At 38.5% G+C, this 26,178-nt stretch overlaps 1 protein-coding gene across 1 annotated transcript in view; it reads left to right on the forward strand.

Moving 5' to 3' along the window:
* Window positions 1–8,167: 8,167 nt before the first annotated feature.
* Window positions 8,168–26,178, forward strand: part of LOC124276563 (protein Wnt-16-like) — a 51,308-nt gene continuing 33,297 nt past the window's right edge. The window contains exons 1-2 of the mRNA XM_046712204.1: window positions 8,168–8,426; window positions 11,916–12,151. Of these exons, the coding sequence (XP_046568160.1) occupies window positions 8,332–8,426; window positions 11,916–12,151 (331 nt within the window). The 5' untranslated portion in view covers window positions 8,168–8,331. The remainder of the gene's footprint in view (window positions 8,427–11,915; window positions 12,152–26,178) is intronic.

The raw sequence follows: 26,178 nt of genomic DNA on the forward strand, positions 1-26,178 counted from the left end.
TACCAATTTATGCTTCGTAGTAAGATACATACCCATTTAATCATATGTCTATAATACAATTAATTAGGTTAAGCCCTGTAATCAGAAATACGAAAGTGCTTAAGTGGCTGAATGATGTAATTCATTTATATAGCGCGGGTTTTGTATTGACATTAAGTATCAACTCCACTCAATCCCATATATATTACGTTAATGAAGACATTAACTACATCGTGATATTATATTACATTGATACATTACTTTGACTGATCAATAGTAGAAAACGGTTTGAGGCATGTAAGGAAAAACTTTCATTATGCAAAGAAATAATCTCGCTGAATTACACTGAAGAATATTGAGGAACTGTGGTGGGGATATATGTTACTGGGATGTTTATTAATGCATGTTTTTGAAACACCAAAACAGTAAATTTTCATTTGAAATATTTTGTTACATTGTTATAGTAATATTAATATAGTAAAATAGTAAAATATTCTCTGAAAATCATAAATAATATGTAGAACCAGATATAATGCAATTTAAGTTGCATTATTTTGTAAAGTGAGAATGATATGTTCAAATATAGTAGTGCTATGATTATATCATGAAATGATATCCCCATGGTGATAAGACACACTCGTCATGAAAGTCCTTTCATTACAGATTTCATTTAAACTCCAGTTTTTCTTTTGATTTGACAGTCATAAGACGTAGATGTTGACATTTCTAAGTACACTGAGGTACGTAAGTACCTTTCACTGAATTCAAGGACCATGGTAATGTTAAGTAACAACAGCACTAACTCAACCTGATCGTAGTCACCTCGGCGTTGTGAATTAGCATCTCAACTTTCCGGGTCCTTGCACTAAAACTGGATAAGCAGTGCTCAAAATGAAAGATCCGAGTTTCTTTTTAGCGCCCTTAACACAATCTTGAAGGTACAAAATGAACAAGGTGTTCATGGAAACGCTCGATTTTGTGTGGGGTAATACTCGGTCACCGTCGAAACCCTTGCCAGAGAATTAGGCATGTTTGTCCCCACAGATTAGCGGGAAATTGTCAGGTGAACTCTCCGAGTGCATTCTCGTAGAAAGAGCCAAGGCAAGATAGGAGACAAGTGCGGACCCTTGTCCTGGGTTTGAATTGGAGCATCAAGGTGCATCAGTGCATGCCTGATACGCCCTAGCGTTTTGAGAGGTCACAAGACCGAATGCTTCAATAAAACATTATGTGTGACAGAATAAGTGTTCCTTAATTAAAATATCATTTTGTTTAGTACAGGAAAAAATTATAAAGCTACACAATATATTACTCACTTTGATTCTGATAAACAACTTGCAACAAGGATGACAAAATTGTATATGATGAGTAAAATATTACGTGGGTGTTTCACGCATATATACCTTACCTGTAAATGTATTGTTTTGAAGTATGTGTTTTACAATGACGGAAAGCATCTAAACGTAGTTGTAATGTTATAAATGTAATGGTAGATTAGATTTCTTGTAACAGTAAAATGATATGTTGTATCCTCCCATCCCAAGGGCACTTGTTGTTTGCATGATGTAGAGGAAAGGGTGGTGGAAACTGATACGCAATGTTGTTATTTACTAGCCACTGTCACGAAACCATGTCAAAACCTCGAAATGTTTCAAATGATTAATGAAGTCACAATCAATTTAATGAAGACACATTCTACAAGTCAATACGTCGCACATGTTACCATTAAAATTGTTCTATTTCATAGTAAGTCATAAACACATGTTCTGTCATCGTATCGCATGGTGATAATCACTGGATTGTCAGGTCCAGACTCGATATGGTTACAAACAACATCGTACACCTGTAATATTGCTGAAACAAATATATATTCGCGATATAGTCACAATTGTACAATCGACTCTGCTCTTATAATAATTAGCAGAGATCTCTTATGGATGTGGAAAGGGTTTTGTCGCTTCTATTTGATCCAGACAATTTGATCATATTATTTTGTTACTTCTACCATAACGGCATCCTTCTAGATGATACAGATTAACATGTCTTTCTAAATGTTCTCCTTGTTAACAGGCACCAATGTCCAACACATTACTTCCAGGACCAAAAAACCATGACAATGTATTTTGACTTTAGAAAGAAACAGTGGGTTGAACAGACTTCTGCTGGGAATATGAGACAATATAAATCCATGGCACCAAATACAGAGGCATTAGTGATTGGAAAGTATGAAATACACAATGCCATTTTAGAAAGTGGTCAAATTTAACATACTAGTGTGTTATATTTGGGATTACACTTTCTTGGTAAAGTACAGATTCTAGTACTTTTTGGCGAGTAGGTGCCTGACTCTGAGGGTGTGGGTTCGAATCCCGGAGGGACTCAACTAGAATCTGTACTTTACTAAGAAAGTGTAATCCCAATTAAAACATAATTATGTTACGATTGGAAAGTAGATCTAATTTTAGGAAACTGATCACCACATCACGAGTAATAGTTGTGACCTTACTTTGAGGACATACATCTAATACTGAATATAATCGACAACAAGTATCGGCTTGCAAAGATCGATACTGAAACACGAGTCTTCAGTTTTGAACAGTTAATTTTGGATCGCCTTGTACAATCAGAGAGAAAGTCTTAAAACAGGTGTTGAAATCCATGCGTGAATAGAGGGACTTGTAATGATAGTGTCTATCTGCATTGTGGGCATCAGGCCCGAGTCGTATTCTGACGCATGCTGCGCAGTTGCATGTCTTAGTTTACATACAACTGTCTATACCACACCATTCATGTTTCGCCTACGACGAAAGGACAGTGGCCCAGGAGGTGCACGCTGTGGAGAATGAAGCACCAGGCAGGGAGACAGGTTTGTTTTGTTCACTAGGTATCATCAAGACGACGTGACACATGTTGGGAGTTTAATAACGGAGGGACACACGCACGCACAAATTGTTTTGTAGAGTATTTGTCTTCCCTCAATGCAGGGTTTCCTGTTTAGAGAGATTCGAAATTATTGGGGTTACCGTGTAATAGGCTGTGTGTGTGTGTGTGTGTCTTTATTTGTGTATGTGTGTTGCTGTGTTTCTGTTTGTGTGTGTGTTTCTGTGTTTGTGTATATGTGTGTGTAGTGTACGTGTGTGTTTCTGTGTTTGTGTATGTGTGCGTGTGTAATGTACGTGCGAGTTTGTGTGTTTGTGTATGTGTACGTGTGTACGTATTGTACGTGTGAGTTTCTGTGTTTGTGTATGTGTGTGTATGTAATGTACTTGTGACTTTCTGTGTTTGTGCATGTGTGTGTGTGTGTGTGATTCTGTGTCTGTGTATGTTTCTGTGTTTGTGTATATGTGTGTGTGTAATGTACGTGCGAGTTTGTGTGTGTGTGTGTATGTGAGTGTATGTAATGTACTTGTGACTTTCTGTGTTTTTGCATGTGTGTGTGTTTGTGTATGTATGTGTAGGTGTGTTACTGTCTGTGTGCATGTTCCTGTATTTGTGTGTGCAAGTGTGAAAGTTTCTGTGTTTGTGTATGTATGGGTATGAATTTCTGTGTTTGTGTATGTGTGTGTTTGTGTATATATGTGTGTGTTTTTTTGTGTGTGTGTGTGTGTGTGTGTTTGTGTGTATGTGTGTGAGTTTCTGTGCGTTTGTGTGTATATGTTTGTATGTGCGTGAGTTTCTGTGTTTGTGTATGTGTGTGTGTTTGTATGTATGTGTGTGCATGTGCATGTGTGCATGTGTGTGTGTGTGTGTGTGTGTGTGTGTGTGTGTGTGTGTGTGTGTGTGTGTGTGTGTTTGTTTGTTTGTTTCTGTAAGTGCTGTTTTATAGTGATAGCCAGCTGAGATACCATGCCACAGTTTAACATTGAGCCCCCACTGGGAACCAGCATGCTAACATACTAGCCGACATAAATTTGTTGTTTCCCCTTGATCCCGAGTGCTAGACAAGGTGAAAACAAGTCCCATTTCTTTAGCGAATTACATCAAACCATCGACCTCACCGAACAGGTGCTCTATAAGGCAGACTGTTGTCAGTTAAGGAAGTTTTACATCCTAAACAATCGTATTGATGTGTTGTGTTAATGGTAGTATTCGAGGACAAACAGGAGAAATAGCATCATCAGCAATAGCAACATCATCATCATCAACAACAACAACAACAACAATAACAATAGAAACAACAAAAAACGACAAAAACAATAGTGCCAGTTGTTGTGATGGTTAACGTGAACCACTTAGGTTGTGTCCTGATAATAATTCAATTATTACGGTCATAATAGCAATGTTGATTGTGTAAATACGTCCAAGACGAATTTGACCTGCTATTGCGAATTCATCTGTAGTGTCTCTGCAACCAGCATTCGTCACGGCAAGTTTGGGGATCTGATTGTAAAGATCCATTTGATCAGCGAGGTACATACATCCTCGTTTAACAGTAACCGTTCTCCCACTCTGCCAGGATCGTCTACATGATACATTGACGATCCTTTCAGACGAAAATGTCTCAATCCAGACGATGACACAGGAATTACCGTTCGGGCTGTGGGCTTACGTTATCGTCAATTTCTTCGCCAAAATTGATTCATCGACCATGCCGATTTGCCACTGTTACACATGTCAACTTTGACTCTGTTTGTTATTGCGATACGTTTTACATCTAGTCATTACATAAGGATATGTTCACAATAACATCAATTTTCAAAATAAAAGTAACTCAATGATGTTAAGTTTTATAATTCAGATACAACAGTTGACTGACTACCTTCTTTAATGAAAAATGTCAATCATAATACCAAATACCTACATTTTTATGATGGTCAGTTGTCAATAGCCTTGCTCATGAAATAATTTGATTATAATAACAGTTATCTATTTGTCCAGTTATACATGTTTTCATTTCTCTTGCAAATGAAAGGACACAAAGCTGATTTTACATAGTGTGTGGTAATGCATGTTCTGTGTGCTTACTAATAGAATAACACTGTTGTAAAATCATATCCCTACCAATAACGGTGAAGTAATGCACCTTTTTAGTTTTCATACTATTAAAAAATGAGATGATAATACATATATGTCGGTATGTTTGTATATTTCCCCTGATTATGGTACAACAAGATAATAATATCACATACGTGGTGGTGTTCCCAACATTCATATCCGTGTCTAGGATACGCCAAAAAACCATGTTGAAATGCCTGGAATGACATTTCCACAGTACCAGGTTGGCCACGCGAGGCTAGCCCTACACCTGCATGGGGCCAAAACCCGGAAATATAGATATTTATAACATGGGACGGCAGCAGCAGTGCTGGTTTTAGACTTGCTAAATATCAAATGCATCCGTTCCTCAATATCGTAATGTAAGGTAAAGTGGGTCCGTTGTCTGTACTGCAATATCGATACATCAGGACATTCGGGACAAATGTACTTCGAGACAAATGTACTGTTTCACATTCGCCTGTATCGCATAAGATCTGCTTGTCTCGATATTTTAAATATTTCCAATATTTGTATATATAATAGATGACACATCTATACATGTACATCTCCTGTCTAAACTTATCGAGTGTGGATAACTGGGTTGGTCAAATATATGTAAACTTCTATTTTCAGCTATTCGATATATCGAGATTCGCGATTTCTATTACATGTCGTGGTGTGAGTAATGTACTTGAGCAAAGAATTTAGACTGGACCTTGGACTTACTTTCAAATGATAATTATTTCATTCAAGATAGTGTTTTATAAGCGAATGTATATTTACAGGAGGTATTAGTAAATTCGTTGTAATAGTGAAACATACATTGCATTTTAGTAACAAACATTATATGCATAAAAAATGTTAGCTGAATTGAAACACTTTGTTAGTCATCAGTAATATTAATATGTATATGAATCCCTTTTAAATACACAAAATCTGCACATTTAAGAAAATTCAACACTTATTTATACACATGATATGTAATACAAAAAGCCCTTGCCCGTCTGTGAATGAAAATAGAACGCAACACCCACACACAACACTGTACCGCAAGCCTCAGTATATACATAGTCTGACACATTAGAACATCCAAAACCAGCTTTACCTCGACAGACAAGAAAAGTAGATTAGCAGAAAATAATAGCATGAAAAATACTTAAAAACATAACATGACAAAGAATTATGTTTATGTATTACCTCATGCTTAAATACACAAAACAATTGTGGTTGTGTACCAACTTGTGTCAAAAATCACATGAATCCGAATATTCGTTTTCAAAATGTTTCAGTACGTAGAACCTAACTCATTGACACAAAAAACACAATAAAAATATTTTATGACAGGGAAACGTCATCAAAACTGACAAAACGTCATCAAAATAATATATTTGTAGTGACAATCATCAAACATTTATCTGCTGATTGTGTCGCGATAGCACAATAAATGTGTTAGCTCGAGCTGTCGACGCTGTCACAGAGGTTAGGCAAAAGTGGCAAATAAATGTGCCCATACCTAGATAACAGCGAGGTAGACTTACCGCCAGACACTGTATTTTACACAACCAGAGACCAGACTGTATTAGAAGCCAGTAGATTATATGGAGAGAAAAGTAAGTTGCTATATTCTGGTCTGAAAATTATTTTATGATACATTTGGCCAATAGGCACACTAGTTCACTATCAATGGCGCTCGTCTGTGCAATAGAAATCTGGAAATAACGGAACACTTCTTCTTCTCTTCCCCTTGTGTCATTCATCAAAATGTAACTGCCTCGTGTACCTGCTTATCTATCTACGTAAGTACTCAACGAACGATATCATTTTGCTAGATTAATTTCCACATAAAGTTAATTATACATGCATATATTCATTTATACATATTCATATATTTATTCTTACTGAGTTTTGAGATAACGTTAGTGTCAACATTGTATAATTACATAATAAGGCAACTAACAATGTTGACATCTCTCAACGTTCCTCACATAAGTAAACGTATATATTTTACAAATATTCCATTTATCTTTTCCTACCAAACATTTACTGTATCACTATCATTTAACAAATTAACCATCCTTGTATATATACAATATAAGTGTACATTAGCATGCAATATAGTATTGTATCTATCTCGGTCTGTCAACATGCATAGAACAGCCAATGGTTTTATTTAAAAAGGTTGATAATCCCTCCACTTCCTACATACACAAATGTACTTATCCCTATTCATGTATAAAATAACACCCTTTTTACCATTGTTTTATATGTCCACACAAATCTTGGCTAATTTAGCGTCTTTCTACTTAAGAAGTAAATACAACAACGTATTTTGCGTTAAACAATGCTAAGTCAATAATCGGTCATGTTCATTTTAAATACATATACATCTCACTATTATTTACATAAAATAACATTGCATTTACCACATTACTATCTACAAACATAACTCTTAGATATTGAGCTCCGTTACTCATCTGAATGAATCACACATACAGATGTATAGTCATATATATCACTGCTGTGTATTCCAAACAACATCTGTTTAACATTGTACACCTTTCCACCAAACTCTAAGGTACAACGGCGTTACTCGGTACTTCACCCACGTTGATCATGTACATACATATGACACTATTGTGATTATAAAATAACAGTATTTACCATTTCTCACATTCCTATTTAACGATGTCAACGTGCATCTCATTCATTCATTCGTGATGTTTTGTTCTGTTTGATTGGCATTTTAGAATGATGTTTAGATCCGTAATTCATGCGTGTTAATTATTGGTACAGTATTTTACTTATCACCATATAAAATTGTCAAATTATTAACATATACAATCTTTATGTAATATAAAGAATCTTTATGTCATGTTTTGTTCAATCCATCCGATGCTATAAGTGACTATCAACAAAACAATGCAGCATCAGTTACACTTCTTCCGGCAAAGCGCGAGGATAACTGGTGAGGATTTCGAGGCGAGGGGCGCACAGCGACAGTCGGGCTTATACACCGTCTACGGTAAAGCACTACAACTTTTGTTTTGATTTTGCAGTGATCACTTTATGAATCACAGCCACTGTCACACTGTGAGGCTGACTGGACCCCAACGAGAGCACGTGACTTTCCCCCAGCCAATGAAAAGAGGCTGGATTCTACCTGTGTGTCTGTGACCAATGAGAGATGATAGTGAGTGATAAAAGTGTGAAGAATAATAGGCTGATTTCAACAAGTTCTCGGGACAGGCCTTCAAGTCTCTCAATAGCTTGCATGGGCCCGCAGCGGACCGACTCAAATGACTCTAAACTATTGCCCCACGGAGAGATTCATACCTGCTGTGTTTTTGCAAGTCAGATATGTGTGTATGCTAAACCATGGGCCCTCGGCAGCGTGAAGATATTACTCGATGGACAAAGGCTCTTCTTCTACTGTACCTGACTTTGGAGATCCGCGTCGTAGCGAGCTGGATGTAAGTTCTCGCTGCTTCAAGCCAGTAGGAGAACTTTCTATAATTTTCGGTCGACAATCGGCTGATACCAGTGCAAATAAAATGCCGTTCAGTTCCCATAAGATAAAAGAGTGACGTTGAATAAACGCTGAAATAAATACAGCGAAAAGATGTCAAAGTGTTTGGGCAATGATCCCTATTCTTCTTGGATGTTTACTATGAGATTGGTTGGAATTTGTTCTGTAATGCTTGTCAGAAGGCTGTAGTTCAAACATGGTAGGAGTGTTTATAGCTTACGGGAATAATACTTTCCACACGTTTTGTTGCTGTTCGGGTGCGTATTTAAATTTTCCTTTTGTCTTCATATATTCTGCTTATACAAAGGTAATGTGTTATATTTTTCGTGTAATCGATCCTTTGTTTTATTTAAAATGTCATCGCTTTGCCTGTAATAGGACATTCATCAATCATTTAATCAAATACATGTTCGGTTAAAATACGATATTAAACATTGACACTTCTGTGATCGATTTGTTAAAAACAATTGTGTTGGAGATGCATGAATAACCATGATAATGTTATGTTATGTACTAAATAAGTTTTGATATTTAACTGTAGACAGAGCTGTAAACAAAATGTCTCAATTATTTTGTCTGGGGTAAATTTGTATAGTCAGTTTGAAATTTTACTTAATTTCACACGAATTCCAAATTCATTTTGGCATCTGCTAACTGCTGAAATATAACACAGATAGATATGTTTGTATATTTAAGATTGATACAGAAATAAATATTGTTTTGCAATGATATGTCTGGTAAGCTCACATAGATAATATGGGTCCTATATGTTAAATCGTTCCTCACAAAATACACATTGCATTGACATCGTATTGACTGAAAATTATCATAGCTTTTTCAATTGTACCATTCGGTGTGTGTATGTAATGCAAAAATATGAAAAATAATCAAAGTTTATGTTTACATTTTTCAAAGTATAAAAGGCATGCGTGACACAGAGATTCACCTTTAACTAACATGATGTTTTGTGTTGTCAGAATGCGTGTGTTACTATATGAGATTTAACCGGTCTCTTCTACGTTTGTGTTAAATCGTAATACCACCGTCTCACCTTACATAAGATAATGATCATGAGCAATAAAATACCGAGCCTAGCCCGTATTCGATTTCATTTACATGTCACAACTGATGGACGAATGTCATAGAAACCTCACATGAATGTGTGTTTATGTAATCCATAGATACTTTATTTAGCAGCGAAAATCAGTTCATGTACTGTCAGCTAAACTTTGTATCAGTTTAATTTATTTATTTATTTATTTATTTATTTATTTATTTATTTATTTATTTATTTATTTATTTATTTATTTATTTATTTATTTATTTATTTATTTATTTATATGAGTAAAAACAAACAATCTGTTGGTTCAATATTTTCAATATGTATATCAATAACATCCCTACCTAATTTCCCTTTTTAGATAATTGCGTCCAAAAAACATACTTACATGTTTTGAATACCGAGTCAGGACCACATCAAGATTTTGTGTGATATGTTCTGTCCATATGCAATTAGGGCAAAGTTTATACATATGTTTAAGAGATGAAATGTTAAAATTGATAGATATTGATATGATAAATATTAATAATACTCATTTCTACCCAAGCACATGTAATAATGTATGTATATTGAGGGTTTAAGGAAAGAAATACATCTACACGTCGAAGAACACAGTTCTATATTGTTTTAATCAGCTTATTTCTTGAGGTTCTTGAGAGGCATATAGAAGTTGGTATTCAAGTGTAAGACAAAATATTATGGACGTCAACATAACGTTTCTGGGCGTTTCCTTGCCTCTTCGTCTTGTGAATACTAGCTTATTTCTTTATAAAACTTGGTGGCCCTCTTGTAACATACTGGGACCCAATTAGATTTTTATATCCAAAAATATCCACTCATTAAATAAAAACATCCAGTGTACAGTGTTTTTTTGAAATACCAATGTTCTATATAAAGATATTTATAAAAATTAACAGGAAATTCACCTATACAATTTGAAATGCATTCATTCGCCTGAACTACATTTTGTGTGTTATGGTCTGAATCCAACTAATGTACTGTTTGTATGTATTTTTAGTCCGGATTATTGACAAAACTTCATGTTAACAGCGTGTACGCTCACTGCATCGCGATTAATAAGGAATTATGTTTAATATGTCCTTTCAATACAGTGTTCTTTCTTCCTCAGAGTTACTTAGATATGCCAGTATGACATGTTATGAATTACATGAATCACATGAAAGAATGACAGCAAGGTTTAGAAATGATAGGACAATCTCTGTTTAGTTTTCGGAACCTATTTGTTTGATTCCCTGGCTTATACGGTCGATCTTAAGGGTTGTTTAATCTTAGTTAAGCAGAAAGCATGACGTGACTTTGGGGTAGCTGACAGTCGCTGTTTCCTGTGTATTCCTGTATACACTGCATTGACTGACAAGGCATGTGTGAAGATAGAATGAAATGTTACTAAAGACATAGAATACCTCCTCATATTCCCTGAAAGTGAATAGATATGCATAATCATGTTTGGATAAAATTTAATTTGTCGTTCTTCAAATTAATCATTTTAAAATTTGATGTATTTCGGCTAATATTGTACTTCAATTAACGTTTCAGACACCTTTTTCTCAGGAGTATATATATTGACACATTTCCCAAATCGAAACTTCAAACTTAATTCAATTATAATCTTGCAACATCTATGTGCCTTTCTGATTTTATGTATACCCAGACAGCCTTCTTCAAAAGCTGTTGGGGCAAGTGTAACATTTCAAACATATTAACAGCCTAAACTTTCTTTTAATTAAAGGAGAAAATATACTTTTTATTTTATCTAATAATATGTTGTTGTTTCTATATATAACCAAACATACAAATCTATGGTATTTAACATCTCGTATCAAACGTGTTGAAATTAGCGACTCTATGCTAACATATTCTTCATAAAGGGCTATCTACATATTGATGTTCACCCTCTTACATATCTCGACGATTTTCATCAAGATGGCGAACATTACCCCGAGAAAGTTGTCATGTATATCATGAAATTGATGATCCGCCTCTTATATATACACTTCTAGCGATGTTATATAAAATGTATGTTTGATGGCAGATCTTATTTCATCATGTCAGGTTTCATTTGTCTGGACGCGTCAGGTTTTTCTGTTTTTGCGATGAAGCTGTATATCATATTGCTTTCATTTTCTTCCCTGTGTTCGTTGGGTATAATCACCCTTGCTACTACGAACATTAAATCATTTAGCATTGTCACATTATACTCATAAGGATATACACACATGTAAATACTGGTAATATTCTCTTTACCTTTTTCATGTAACAGTGTAACCCCTGTTACATGCAAACATAACTTAACACGTATGGTAATATATAGAATTCGTCTTAAAAAGACTGCTATTTTTCCTGTATGTTTAGGTACCTCGGTGTTGCGTCCCTGGCAGGGGCACTTCACGACGACTCCTGCAACGACCTTCCAGGGCTAGTGGTCCAACAGCAAGAAGTGTGCCGCAAGAACCCCCAATCTCTCTTGTGCATCAGTGACGGGGCTCGACGGGGGATTCTGGAGTGCCAGAAACAGTTCAAATACGAGCGCTGGAATTGCACTGCCCGGATCAGGAACAACACAGTATTTCAAACAGTCCTCAAGAAAGGTAAGGCCATCTGTGATCACTAGACAAACTGTGTACCGCAGCCATGTGTAATAATACACATACATTCTAAAATTACCCATGGAACCATGTTAATATGGGCAGTACCAGTGACGGCGCCAGGATCAACATAGTCTTATTAAGGAATCATAGGTAGACAGCAGTGTCCATGCTCACAGCGATTCCAAGCAATCGTGTCCAAGTTGACAGTGTTGCTGTATCAATTCCACAATTTTGTCCTCTGAAGTAAGTAGTGACCTACAGCAAGGTATTTCTACCAAGACTACCCTTACATCTGTAACTTGCAATACAAGACATGGTAGGTTGGTAGCCCAGCAGTTAAAGAGCTTGATTTAAAAAAAAACTCCTTCAGGTATGGTTCTCAAACAGGGTATGTGTTAGTCATGTCCCTGCCCTCCTCGAGCTGCTATTTTTTGTTGAAAACAGAGTAAAACAACATTTACTCTTAAATAGATGGCATAATATAAAATGTGCACATCTTCCACTTATATCACTGGAGTAAAACGGCCCAGTGACACATAAACATTCTACATCGAATAAACTATCAAGTTGTAATGCACATGCATGACACATAACCACACACACACGCTCATACACACTATATATATATATATTTATTTTGTGTGTGTGTGAGTGTGTGTGTGTGAGCGTGTGTGTAGCTATGACGGCTAGATTTGACAAAATCGAGTTCCCCTGATATTCCTCCGTGATTTTAACCTGGGTTCTGGTGCACAAGAGGCGCTGAATATCACACAGTTCTGGAATTGTAGCAACTAACACGATTAGCGGAAAGGTTACAAGCACAGATACACATGTGAGTCCACGAAAAAGCTGCCGACGCAAAGTTCATCCCGATATTTTTAGAATGTTTGTTCGTATTATTGTTTGTTTACTCAAAGTGACGAGTCTTTGAACTAGTTCGTTTGCTTGGTTAAAGGCCATTTAAAATTGAAGGGAGTCGATCTGGACTTGGGTGCCTCTTCATGTGATCAAGGCCCTCTGTAGGAGTGGTAGTGAACGCCCATCTCATTTGCTGTCTGAACCAGCCTCAGATTGTTTATGTTGATCGTAGTCCTTGTTTAGCTGTCCCGTCAGACGTCATAAACTGTAATTGCTTCAAATCATACACGATAACATCAAATTAAATGGAATTCCCAAACTTCTATCGTTGATAAAAAGCACGGATATTTCTTCGTCTTCTTCCCCCTGCTGCGATCAGACCAACCGTTCCCTCAAGGAGGTCTCCGTTATGAATAAAGACTCCACAACACCAAGGAAACAGCAACTTTTGCCATCAATTTTCTTTCTTTTTGTCTCTTGATGATTTCTGCAGGCTCCCATCTCCCGTCCCTGCTAAAGGAAGGAGAGGCGAGACTAGTTTATGGTGTGTGATAAACTCAGTTGGTACCAAGCCATCGCCGCCGTGATGTGCATGTCGAGAGGGGTGGAGGGGCCTGGGGGACGAGATGTTACCGTCAGCATTTATGTTTATTTGCTTGGAGGAAACGAATGAAATGAATCGGAAAAGAACCATTCCTGCACATCGACGTGCAGCATCCGAGTGATGGATTAGAGATGGTTTTCCCTTCCATTGACTATCCCAACATTGCTGATTGTCTGACCTGTACGCAAAGGTGATAGAGTGTATACATGGGGAGGCTATATACTTGTAGCCGTGTTGGTCGACCATGATTATACGGCATGCTGGCCAGTTAAGGCGCGACGGTTATGTCTGTATTGGTATCAGTATATAATTGTCTGCCCGAGGAGGTGGAATAGCTGGTACTCGTAGAAGTTGTTGCTGAATTGGAGTGGGATAGATGTACGGATGGGTTGGGAGTTTCCAGAGAAGGCTAGATGTATAGGCCTGATTTGTACAGCTGGACGTAGTGTTGTCTTGAACACGTTGCATTGTGACGAAGTGTTATGCAGAAAGAGGAGGAAGGGGGGAGAGTTACCCCTCATAATATTGACCATTAACATCCTGCTTTCGGGCGGTAAGGTCGTGAGGAATCCCAGGTAACCGAAACCACCTTCTTGTCAGTTAAATGAATAGACTTTGCCTTGTTTTGGAGAGAAGATATTTCGACTGTCCGAGGTTGATAGTTCGTCGGAGATGCCTACTACATTGGTTATGTGATATGTGGTGGCAGTTGAAAATATTCCTATTGAAAGTATCACCTTCGAGACTCTCACTTTCGCTCTTGAAACTATCTTTACTGTGCCAAATGAAAGGATCATCATGCCCTATAGTTGACACCAAGTCTCATGGCCTTTGGAGACAGCCATTTCAGTTGGAGATGATGTACCATGTCAACACCACAGAACATAATTAGGTCTTGTTGTCATATATCGAGGGTGCCTATTCACTTTGATATGAGCAAACAATGACCTCTGGTTATGAACTTGGTCTAAAAAAAGCCAGAGAGTATGCACAATACATTCTTCGCACATAGGATCAGACCGTTTTGGCCACCCCATGTACTGTTAGTGTTAAGATACTTTGTCGCGTGCTTTTACTTTTTCTACCGAACTAACCTGAACATTGAAAGACAAAATTGGGGTTCGGTTGACAGGTACACAGTCGAATGTAGTCGATACAATTGTTTGAACTAATTTGAAATAACGGGACACAGAACAGTAAAATTAATAGTAAAGACAACAAAATTAATTTTCAATGTCTATTCAGCAATATATCTACATGGGAACACAAGATATTCTGACGGTTTCACGTCTCGGCTGCTTGGGGCTTTGTAAACATAGGTAAGGATAGGGATAATCAATGAACCTTTACATAATATGGTGTGTAGTATTAAACAATAGAATTCAGATGTTTGCCTTCTGTTCATATGAAGAAAGAGTCGATAAGACTTCAACTTCTTCTTGGTCTGATGCGACATTTAGGTACAGCTGCTCGCACCTTCATCAAGCAGGATGCTGCTTAAGATTTAAGAATTTACATTTATAGAAACATCAAAGCCAAAAAAATACTTTCAACGTTCATATGTTACATGGAGACGTGCTGGGGTTCACAGAACGTAAACCGCCAAACATTCTATAACGTATAAGTGGTAAATATTATAGCCAAGCCGCAGGATGAGGCGAGGCGGTAGATCATTGTACTGATAAACACATTTCAACATTGTGTGAGAGTATCAAGACAGTCGATGGAATACAGACTTTGCGTGGAAGGCGAGGATGTATTTTCTGTCTACCGCAACAACCGGAAGCTGCTGTGTGTCTACTGCTTAATGGATTATGTCATAAAAATGAAATATGGCCCAGTGCCCCACTAAGTTGTTATATCTGCAGCTGTCATAAGAAACAACACCATATGGTACAACTGCAGAGCTGGACTAGAAGAGCTGTTTCGGTACTTCTAGTCGTCTGTTTACTGATAATGAGCCATGCGGGGCATCTGCCCTTTTTAATATGGAACTGGATTTAGTTCCAGTGTATAAGGATTTGTATTACATCTTGTGTTGTGGCTGTACAGATGATGTGGATGCTTAGTATGTATGCTTGTAAGGTATTCCTCATAGTTCATGTTTAGTATAGTACGATATGATGGGATGCATTGATTTTGATGAAAATGTAAGTATAACACTGAAACCCCGTTTATCCGAATGGTAGCGTTCCCACTGATTAACACGCACGGATTAACGAATCAGGAACACAGAATAATATTACTGTGTATACATATGTTTCAAAAGTAACTGCCTGTACTACTGAAGTTCCGCAATGTTGTCATAAAATGTTTAAAATCAATTAATTCAAATCCAACAATCAGTCTCATTAGTGTGTCTTCGTTCTTTCATATATGGATTATTGATTGTAAATCGTGATCTCAGGTGATTATTGAGTAACATGCAACAGTGGTTTTAGAAATATGGACATGTTTATGGTCAACAAAGTATCAGGAATAGAAACAATTAGACGTCTTCAAAAGAGAAGGTTATTAAACTACAGTGTTTCAGAAAATTACGATCTGGTGATAGCCACAATCAATATGGAGTCTCCATTAGCCATTGGTCCACTTGATAAAAATCATTTAAGAAATCGTGCCGTAATTTTACTCTCTTTCTTTGTTTGACGGTTAAAATAAGTTAAGAGCTTCATTAGATTGAAGTTCATTGGACTATTCTCAACCCAGGAACCATTGCTAACCAATGCAGAAATACACTTTTCCTTATGAACCTTCCAGTGTAGGCATCTATGCCTGGCACCGCTGGGTCATTCTGCTACATGAATCATATAAATATCTTCAGATGCTAGGAATGAATGTTTGGTTTGTGTCGATGTGCCCGCCAGACCGCTCAGTCGGCATGTCTCTTGAAAGGTTATCAAAGACCGACAGAGAAAAACGTTCACAATGCACAAATTTCTAACAACATGCGTAACATTTCTACACCCTTTTTTGATACTTTATGTTGGTCCCTTTTGTTGCATCTTTTTATTTATAGCGGAAAAAACAAAACACTTTCAGTCATAAATAGCCGCAATCGTAGATTTTATCATCTTTATCAGCAGAAATACCGCTTGGGACACGTCTGTTCTTGAGTTTATGAATGGCCTCAAACAAAAACATCCTTCAGGCATCTGAAGAGGCAGTTACCCCTATTCCGCCAGGGCAGTGGGATCCTTGGCTATCATGGCCCATCGAGCAGATCGCATCGGAGATGTTGTTGATGTACATGTGATCTGAAGGGGATTAAATGAGTTTTGACGACGGAGTCTGAAGCCACACAGCTCGTCTTATACCACTCACTCACTATGTCCCACTGCCCACGGACTCCTCAAATTGATTTCTAACGCTGATGAATGGATGGCAAGCTTTTCTTTGAAGTTGCCTGTTTCGAGACGTGGTGAAATTCTTGAGAGTAAAATAAGAGCAGCTAATGTCAGTCGTCTAGTTTTTGTCGACACCATCGCTAGGCGCCTGACCCATGTTAAAGAAATCCACGTCTCTCTGAGTCTTTTGTCGTCTGCCTTGTGTGTAAAGCAGATAGATTAGCGATTCCGCGCCAAATCCCCTGGCCAGGCAAACGCATTCACTTGGACAGTTAGCAGGGTATATTTGCCCATGTGAAGACTGGAGAATGAGGGTCATTCAAGCGCTATGTTGGCAGGGGTGGGATCGACAGCCCCTGGGACGAGTTCCCTATAGAATTAGAGCAATCTGTCGTGAAATACGGGTGTGTATTGGGCCTGGTATCCACATTTGCATTGTCGGGCGTCATTGGGAGGAGCTGACGTGACCAATTCAAGAGGTCCTTCAAGCTATGATCCTTTTAACTGGTATATCTGAGCAATGAACAAAATACTAGGCAAATAAATGTGTTTACGCAGCCAGAATGTGCCTCGGAAACACGTACAATGACAGAGGGATGGTAACATTCCGGAGAAAGTCAGAGGTGCTCGTGATGGGTGTATGGCCGTTCATTGGAGTGACACACGATAGTGTAGGCATATCAGTCGCCTATTGAAGTAATTGAGAGCCATGTAGGCGATCTGTATTGAAATGGCTTCGTGTTATGATATCTGATACATCTTTCACATGCCACCAACTGATCTTGTTTGGAAACATTTGTGTCACACGGGGGGCAACTGGGATAAACCTGCTGTGGGCTTCTTTGGGCAAACAACCTCCAGTGATCCTATAAAAATTTAGATAATTGTGAATGCCATGATAGTTCATGTGTTTATTAGATCATTAGAAAACAATATGCGCACAGTATACTTATGTATATTAATTGGCATTAATGTTATGAATATGACATTTGATGTAAACACATTATGGTCTATAGAATGTCTTAAACAAAGAAAGCTTTTGATGTATCAATGTTTTGAGAATAATTAACAGTAAATAATTACTAGTAAAATACAGTCACCTCTTGAATGTGCCAGTCGGTCAAAACATAGATAAAACAAAATACATATTGAGATATCAAAGGGTATGAAGTTTATTGCTAATAGCATATTCCCGATAATGATTAATTTGCTTAGCACGACTTTGACAGTATAACCCTTGTCTCGAACATCGGATAAATCGACATACGGCTTTCAGTGAACTCGGATCGGATGCGCTACTTCCCCAAAGTCTACATTCAGATAATATCGTGGTATTGTATAAAATACTCCTCTATTTTTAAACCACCCGCCACCCCTACATCCTCCCCTCCCTCACCCCCGCTGTTTACGCATCTCACCCCCGTCACACTCTGGACGGTGTCTTCAAAATGCCATCATCCATGTTCAATATGATAAAGTTACGGAAGCTGTGAGTATTTTCTAAACAGTTGCGACACGAGAGGGGTAAGGTTTCTTTGTTTCTTTCTCCCGCTCGCGCGTTTCGTCTCGTGCCCTCTGATGAGGATACCATCCACCTCCCGTTGATACCTGCTCGCTTCCTTTAGAAATAGTCCCCAGATGTGGAGGGATATCGGAGTGAAGGGGATATCGTGTACAAATACACTACACGTGTTGGAGCAAGACTGATACGTGAAGATGGACTCGGGAATTGAAGCAATTCTCGCCAGGCAGTGCGTGGAGGCTGAAGTGCGGCATTCCACTGAAATTGAGCATTTGGGGAGAATGTTTTGCTGGCAGCAATAAATGCTAGTAGTGCCATTATGTTTAATGATTATCTTTACTACTGAAGTTCTGTCAGACTTAAGACCTTTTGTTGTCGTTTACGCTGTAGTCAGGAGTATCCCATCTGTATCATTTCGGTCAGACAGTGACCAAAGTTGGACCAGACAATCCAGTGCTTGAAACAATTAGCAACCTATATTAAATCTATTTTAAATAATATGCAAGGGGATTTTAGATATTAAAGCCAAAATACAATACATTTTTTTTTTAATTTCATAAAGTTCAACTGGGAAACTTTAACGTCGGTATAATCTCGACTTTATATATACTTTTCAAACATGTCAACATATTTCTACTCCTGGAATATATAAATTTATAACAAAGTTGTATTAGTCATTTTCAAGAATATGCCCACTAGCTGTATGTCAATGAAAAATAACTTCAGTACAAAAACATAAAGTCTGTGATCTCCAATATTTTTCTTCTGTACATACATGTATATATTCTAACTAAAAGGCATATGTACATTCTGTTCAGAACATCTATAGAAGATTCATTTTGAATTCTACTTCACAGAGGGCATACTGTTATATTTCACTCATGCATTGTTACATACCTAGTGTCTCTCATAACTATATGTGTGTTAGACTGTGTAAGAATTCAAAAACAGTTTGAAGCTAATATTTATTCATGTTTTACCATGATGCAATAAAAAACACACTTCACGTCAAGGTGTTAAAAGGTATGTTGGTATAAAGAGCTCACTTACCTTAGACATCCGTGGGGCTACATGCTTTAGATACCTCAGTCTGATAACAGCGATGTTCGATGTTAGTGATAACATTTGACAAACAGACTTCACCATTAACCTGAGCTGAAGCTTACGGAAGCTATATATCAAGTGTTATCTTGTAAGATCTAATTGTTTGCTGTGACCACTAAGATATCAAACAAGGACCGAAAAGATTAGCAAATATTTCATTAAAAACAACTCTTAAATTTGTATCTGTCATATGCACAGATTCTTAAAATATTGAAAAATCTAGGTCTATAATCTGGTGATCAGTCAACCATAAGAAAGTGGGGCATTCTGGGAAAACAACCAAATTATTATGATAAACGGTTGGCCCAGTAGTCTAAGGGTCAGCGGGCGGTGGGGTAGCCTAATGGTTAAAGCATTTGTTTGTCACGCCGATGACCTTGGTTCGATTCCCCACATTGGTACCTTGTGTGAAGCCCATTTCTGGTGTCCCCCGACGTGACATTGCTGGAATATTGCTAAAAGCGGCTTAAAACTAAACTCACTCACTCACTCTAATGATCGGCATTGTCAGGAGTCACTTAAGGGTACCAGGGAGTTCGAATCCCGGTTAGTCTTCATTGTGTTTCGACGTATGTCAGCATACCCATTCTCGTGGGTTTCAATAAAGGGGTAAACAGGTGATGCCTGTGTTACTTCGGGATTTGCTCCCACACGAAGCTGTTACAACTGGAAAACGGTTCAAAGCCGTGTGAAACCAAACTAACTCTCCGTAAAAGACACCGAAACCGATTTTTCATACATGAAAGGTATCATATTAACAGCAACAATAATATTATAAGTTTCAGATGGTTGTTTTTTGGGTTGTTAGTTTTTCATTTTCGATGCCTATGACAAATATTCATGCTACGTCAGTTACGTCTGAACGTAACATTTTTGTTAGTCTGTCTCAAAGTCCCTGAACCACATTATTTTCACTTCTGTCTAGCCCTTACTGCATTGCTAAAACCCTAAAGGAAGCAAGTCTAGATTTCCTCAGGTTCAGGTTTCCTTCTCACTTGGGCTCCTATTCAATTTAAAAGAAATCGTTTGTTTGCATCAAAATTATTTATATTCAGAAACTAAGAGTTACTCTACATTTTTGTTCACATTGATTATAATGTGTTGTTGTTGTTTTTTTCATGCTTTTGAAAGTTTATTATTGTTCCTGGAGATAATCTCAAAGGTCGTGGTAAACGAACACTTGAGGACTTTAACTTATACAGTAGCAGTCAATGTGTCACGCCCACCTGCACGTGTAGGTAACAGATTCAATGTCACCCCCTGAACGTGTAGGTAGCAGATTCCATGTCACCCCCTGCACGTGTAGGTAATAGATTCCTTGTCACCACCTGCACGTGTAGGTAACAGATTCCATGTCACCACCTGCACGTGTAGGTAGCAGATTTCATGTCACCACCTGCACGTGTAGGTAACAGATTCCATGTCACCACCTACACGTGTAGGTAATATATTCAATGTCACCATGTGCACGTGTAGGTAACAGATTCCATGTCACCACCTGCACGTGTAGGTAACAGATTCCATGTCACCACCTGCACGTGTAGGTAACAGATTCCATGTCACCACCAGCACGTGTAGGTAATATATTCAATGTCACCATGTGCACGTGTAGGTTACAGATTTCATGTCACCACCTGCACGTGTAGGTAACAGATTCCTTGTCACAATGTGCACGTGTAGGTTACAGATTTCATGTCACCATGTGCACGTGTAGGTAACAGAATCCATGTCACCACCAGCACGTGTAGGTAACAGATTCAATGTCACCACCTGCACGTGTAGGTAGCAGATTTCATGTCACCACCAGCACGTGTAGGTAATATATTCAATGTCACCACCAGCACGTGTAGGTAACAGATTCCATGTCACCACCTGCACGTGTAGGTAGCAGATTCCATGTCACCACCTGCACGTGTAGGTAATAGATTCCATGTCACCACCAGCACGTGTAGGTAACAGATTCCATGTCACCACCTGCACGTGTAGGTAACAGTTCCCATGTCATCAAGTGCACGTGTATGTAACAGATTCCTTGTCACCATGTGCACGTGTAGGTAGCAGATTCCATGTCACCACCTACACGTGTAGGTAGCAGATTCCATGTCACCACCTGCACGTGTAGGTAGCAGATTCCATGTCACCACCAGCACGTGTAGGTAACAGATTCCATGTCACCCCCTGCACGTATAGGTTACAGTTCCCATGTCATCAAGTGCACGTGTATGTAACAGATTCCTTGTCACCATGTGCACGTGTAGGTAGCAGATTCCATGTCACCACCTACACGTGTAGGTAGCAGATTGCATGTCACCAGCTGCACGTGTAGGTAGCAGATTCCATGTCACCACCAGCACGTGTAGGTAACAGATTCCATGTCACCCCCTGCACGTGTAGGTAAATATTCCATGTCACCACCTGCACGTGTAGGTAACAGATTCCATGTCACCATGTGCACGTGTATGTAACAGATTCCTTGTCACCATGTGCACGTGTATGTAACAGATTTCATGTCACCACCTGCACGTGTATGTAACAGATTTCAAGTCGCCACCTGCAAGTGTAGGTAACAGATTCCATGTCACCACCTACACGTGTAGGTAGCAGATTCCATGTCACCACCTGCACGTGTAGGTAGCAGATTCCATGTCGTGCACGTGGCATTTAACCATCCCCAGAGACCGTGGTATTACTATGTTAGATAAGCTCGAGGTGGGGTATATATATGGAGGTCCCAAAGGAGCAGAGCGCACAGTTTAGCATACTACCATTGCTGTTAGAGTGGATCTTGTGGGACAACAGTTTGGTTGATTGTGTTTGTGTTGGCAGTGGCCATACCCGGACATAACCTATGTGGTGGAGTAACATTGCTCCCGTAACGAAACGATAAACACGTGTGTCAGGGAAATTCTTGGGATTTGAAAGACTTGTGTAGCGACAGGAACGCTTTAATGATGTTAAGAAGTGCAGATGTTCATCTCAAATCATATTTCATCTTTATCACATTTTCATTTTAAACAATCCAGATCTTGGTCCCACAGACTATTATAATAGAACGTTTTAATGATAGTTGGAGGAAGTGCAGATGTTCATCTCAAAATCATTTTTCATCTTATCACATTTTCATATTCTATAATCCAGATTTTAGTCTCCCAATCAATCATAATAGAAACGAATTCATGATGTTTTAACATCATATTTTATATTATCCTATATTCATAAAATATTATAACATTCCAGATCTCTTTCCGACGTATTATGTTTTTATCATCAAGATGAAATGTCTAACTGGCAATGAAAACTATCGTACATCTTTGATAAAATGTACTGTACATATAACTGTATTGATACCTGAAGGATCTCTGGTGTCTGTACGGAATGAACTTGAAGGGAACGACCGACTGTTTGAGAATGTCATGCCACGTGTTTAATTCCGGGTTTGATTCCTGGGTATTTATGAGACTCTGTAGACCCCGCCCCTCCTGCTACCCACTAATTTTGAGGATACAAAGAAATTGGATGTGTCAGGCATTCGAGGTCTTGATCGCAAAAGCAGGTGTATCACCTGAGTAATATAAAGGGGTCGTCTCAGGTTTGTCCTTTTAAAAATTTGTAGCCAGGTCGCTATTAGCACAATATTTCATGATCATTATGGGAATATTAAATCATCCGTATAAATCGAACAGGAAGATCATGAATTGGTGTCTCATATGGGGTGCATAGTTTTCAGTGAAGAGAAACTTTTTTACGTTTTGACACGTTCCCTAATGACAAGTTACCTGTTGAGTCGGTTGAAGACATTCCTCCTGTAGAACACGGGCGAAACCCAATATACTTACCCGACTATTAAGTGTCTTCATTTGTCTGTTCTTCTACTGTGTTGTTTATGGTTCAATGAACAGGTTAGACACTCAGAGGATGTTTCTTGTACATGTATCCGTAATGGTGCACACAGCTGATATCACGTTCTATAGTACTCAAACTGCACACAGCTGATATCACGTTCTATAGTACTCAAACTGCACACAGCTGATATCACGTTCTATAGTACTCAAACTGCACACAGCTGATATCACGTTCTATAGTACTCAAACTGCACACAGCTGATATCACGTTCTATAGTACTCAAACTGCACACAGCTGATATCACGTTCTATAGTACTCAAACTGCACACAGCTGATATCACGTTCTATAGTACTCAAACTGCACACAGCTGATATCACGTTCTATAGTACTCAAACTGCACACAGCTGATATCACGTTCTATAGTACTCAAACTGCACACAGCTGATATCACGTTTTATAGTACTCAAACTGCACACAGCTGATGTCACGTTCTATAGTACTCAAACTGCACACAGCTGATATCACGTTCTATAGTACTCAAACTGCACACAGCTGATATCACGTTCTATAGTACTCAAACGGCACATACTCTTTATGTTTATCTCTGCTTTGTTTTCTGTTTATATTTTGATAACGATCTGTGGTTGAAACAACTGTCTTGATCTTAATGTCAATATGTAACCATGTTACTCTTTTATCCGGACATTTGTCTACATTAACGAGGTTTGGGTGTATACAATATCCTCATACACTCTCATTCCCTCCTCTTGCTCTCCCTTTCTTTCTCTCTCTCTCTCTCTCTCTCTCTCTCTCTCTCCCTCTTTCTCTCTCTCTCTCTCCGTGTTTCTCACCCCCTTCCCTCTCTCCCTCTCTTCGCTCTACCTCCTCTCTCTCTCTCTCTCCCGCTACCGCTACCTCTCTCACTGTAATCCTCCACCCCCCTCTCGCTCCATCCTCCACTCATCCGTCCATCCACCAATATCTATCTATCTATCTATCTATCTATCTATCTATCTATCTATCTATCTATCTATCTATCTATCTACCTATCTATGTTAGAGTTCATTCTAACCCCTCCGTACTTCCATGTCATCATAACGTAACCAGATACGAAGTAGTGGTACCTATTCTCCGCGGATGGTTACACTACATTCAGTGGGTGCACACCTCCAGCAAATGCGCTGTTGATGTTGATGACTGTTAACCGCCTTTACATGAAGCAGTGGATATGTGTGGTGATACAATCTGCATCAGAGACACCTAGACATTCGCATACAATGACAACAATTCGAGGCGAATTGTTACCTTTTAACCAGTTCAGTGAATTTGACACAATAAATATACTCTAAAGACGGCGACACAAGCATAGAGCTGATTGCCTTACAAATTCAAGTATGTTTCTACATAGTAGAGTGGGCGATGGAAAGGTATATTATTTGACAAAATGACATAATTTACGGTCACAGGTATGTCCATGCGTGTGTGTGTGACTGTTTGCGTGTGTGACTTTTTTCAAAATGGGCGTACCTAATTGATACAATTTATTAACACAAACGGGAAAAGGGAGTATTTGTTTCATATCCAAATATTACGTTGAAAATCCTGTACCGATAAAACGTCCCAAATCTGGTTGTGTGGTTGCCTTCTCTGTCGATGCTAAAGCTGCCAGTACCGCGGCGTTTCTAGCTCAGTATTGTCCCGGCCCAGCCTCCTGTACGTTAATTCAGTAAATAACTGTATTTTAAAGCACATTTTATTGCCCCTATAGCTGTACATAGACTTGGTTGGGCTAGATGCTACCGGGTAGTTTTATTGCCATCTAAACCTTCTTTGTCATGGTAATAAGGACATTTCTTCCCCCTTTTCACCAATCTGAACGAATTGTGGTATTTGAAAGAGGCCAGGTGAAATATTACCCCCCATTGGAGGCCGGTATACAAATTCATTTAGAAGTTTAAACATTACAAAATGTTGGCGAGGGGCTTAGCTGTCAAGGGTATCCTGTTAGCCTTCACAGAGGACAACTGCAGCGAATTTCAATTGTAGAATTTAGGCAGGCTCTTTGTGCGGGACGTAAATCAAGGGCTGGTTAATGCACGGCCGTTGTGAGATCCTGCATACAGCGAACCCTTTCTATACCAAACATGGACATCACGATGACCACAATGATACTGAACCTATGTAGCAAGGTACATCAAGTATTTTCGAACTTGCCAAAAGCTAATAGTCCTTGGGTGCTTTAGGATCAAAGTGATTGAATAAGCAATGAAAAGGTATTATTTTTCACCTATGTCCGAAAAAAGTGTGCTTCAAAATAATGGTAGGTGTTATTTTACGTAGACTAACATCAAGTCTCTGAAATAAACATGTTTTACAGAAAAACGGTTCGTAAATTATAATCATAAAAAATAATGATAAGGCGCCCAGAAATTTTCTTGATTTCCTGAAATTGTGACAATCTAGACTTGCCACATATTCTTGACTTGCACAGGGTTTCTTGGATATATTTGTTTCAGGGTCTGTATGACAGACCATGTTTTACGCTGCACCGTGTTAGATTAGAACCCGAGTAACCTGTGCTAGTTCGGGGGGAAGGGTCAGGCTGATTTTATTCCATCGTATCCCGACGCTCATAATATCAATCACTGGTTAGTCAAGTCAGACTCATTTATATACAGGGTCTAGCTAGAAATGTTGCTAAGCGGGACAAACAAACAACAAACACATTTTGATCAAGGAACAAACAAA

The sequence above is a fragment of the Haliotis rubra genome, unplaced genomic scaffold (genome assembly GCF_003918875.1).
Source record: "Haliotis rubra isolate DU_JTF1 unplaced genomic scaffold, ASM391887v1 Scf21, whole genome shotgun sequence".
NCBI classification, from domain to species: Eukaryota; Metazoa; Mollusca; class Gastropoda; order Lepetellida; family Haliotidae; genus Haliotis; species Haliotis rubra.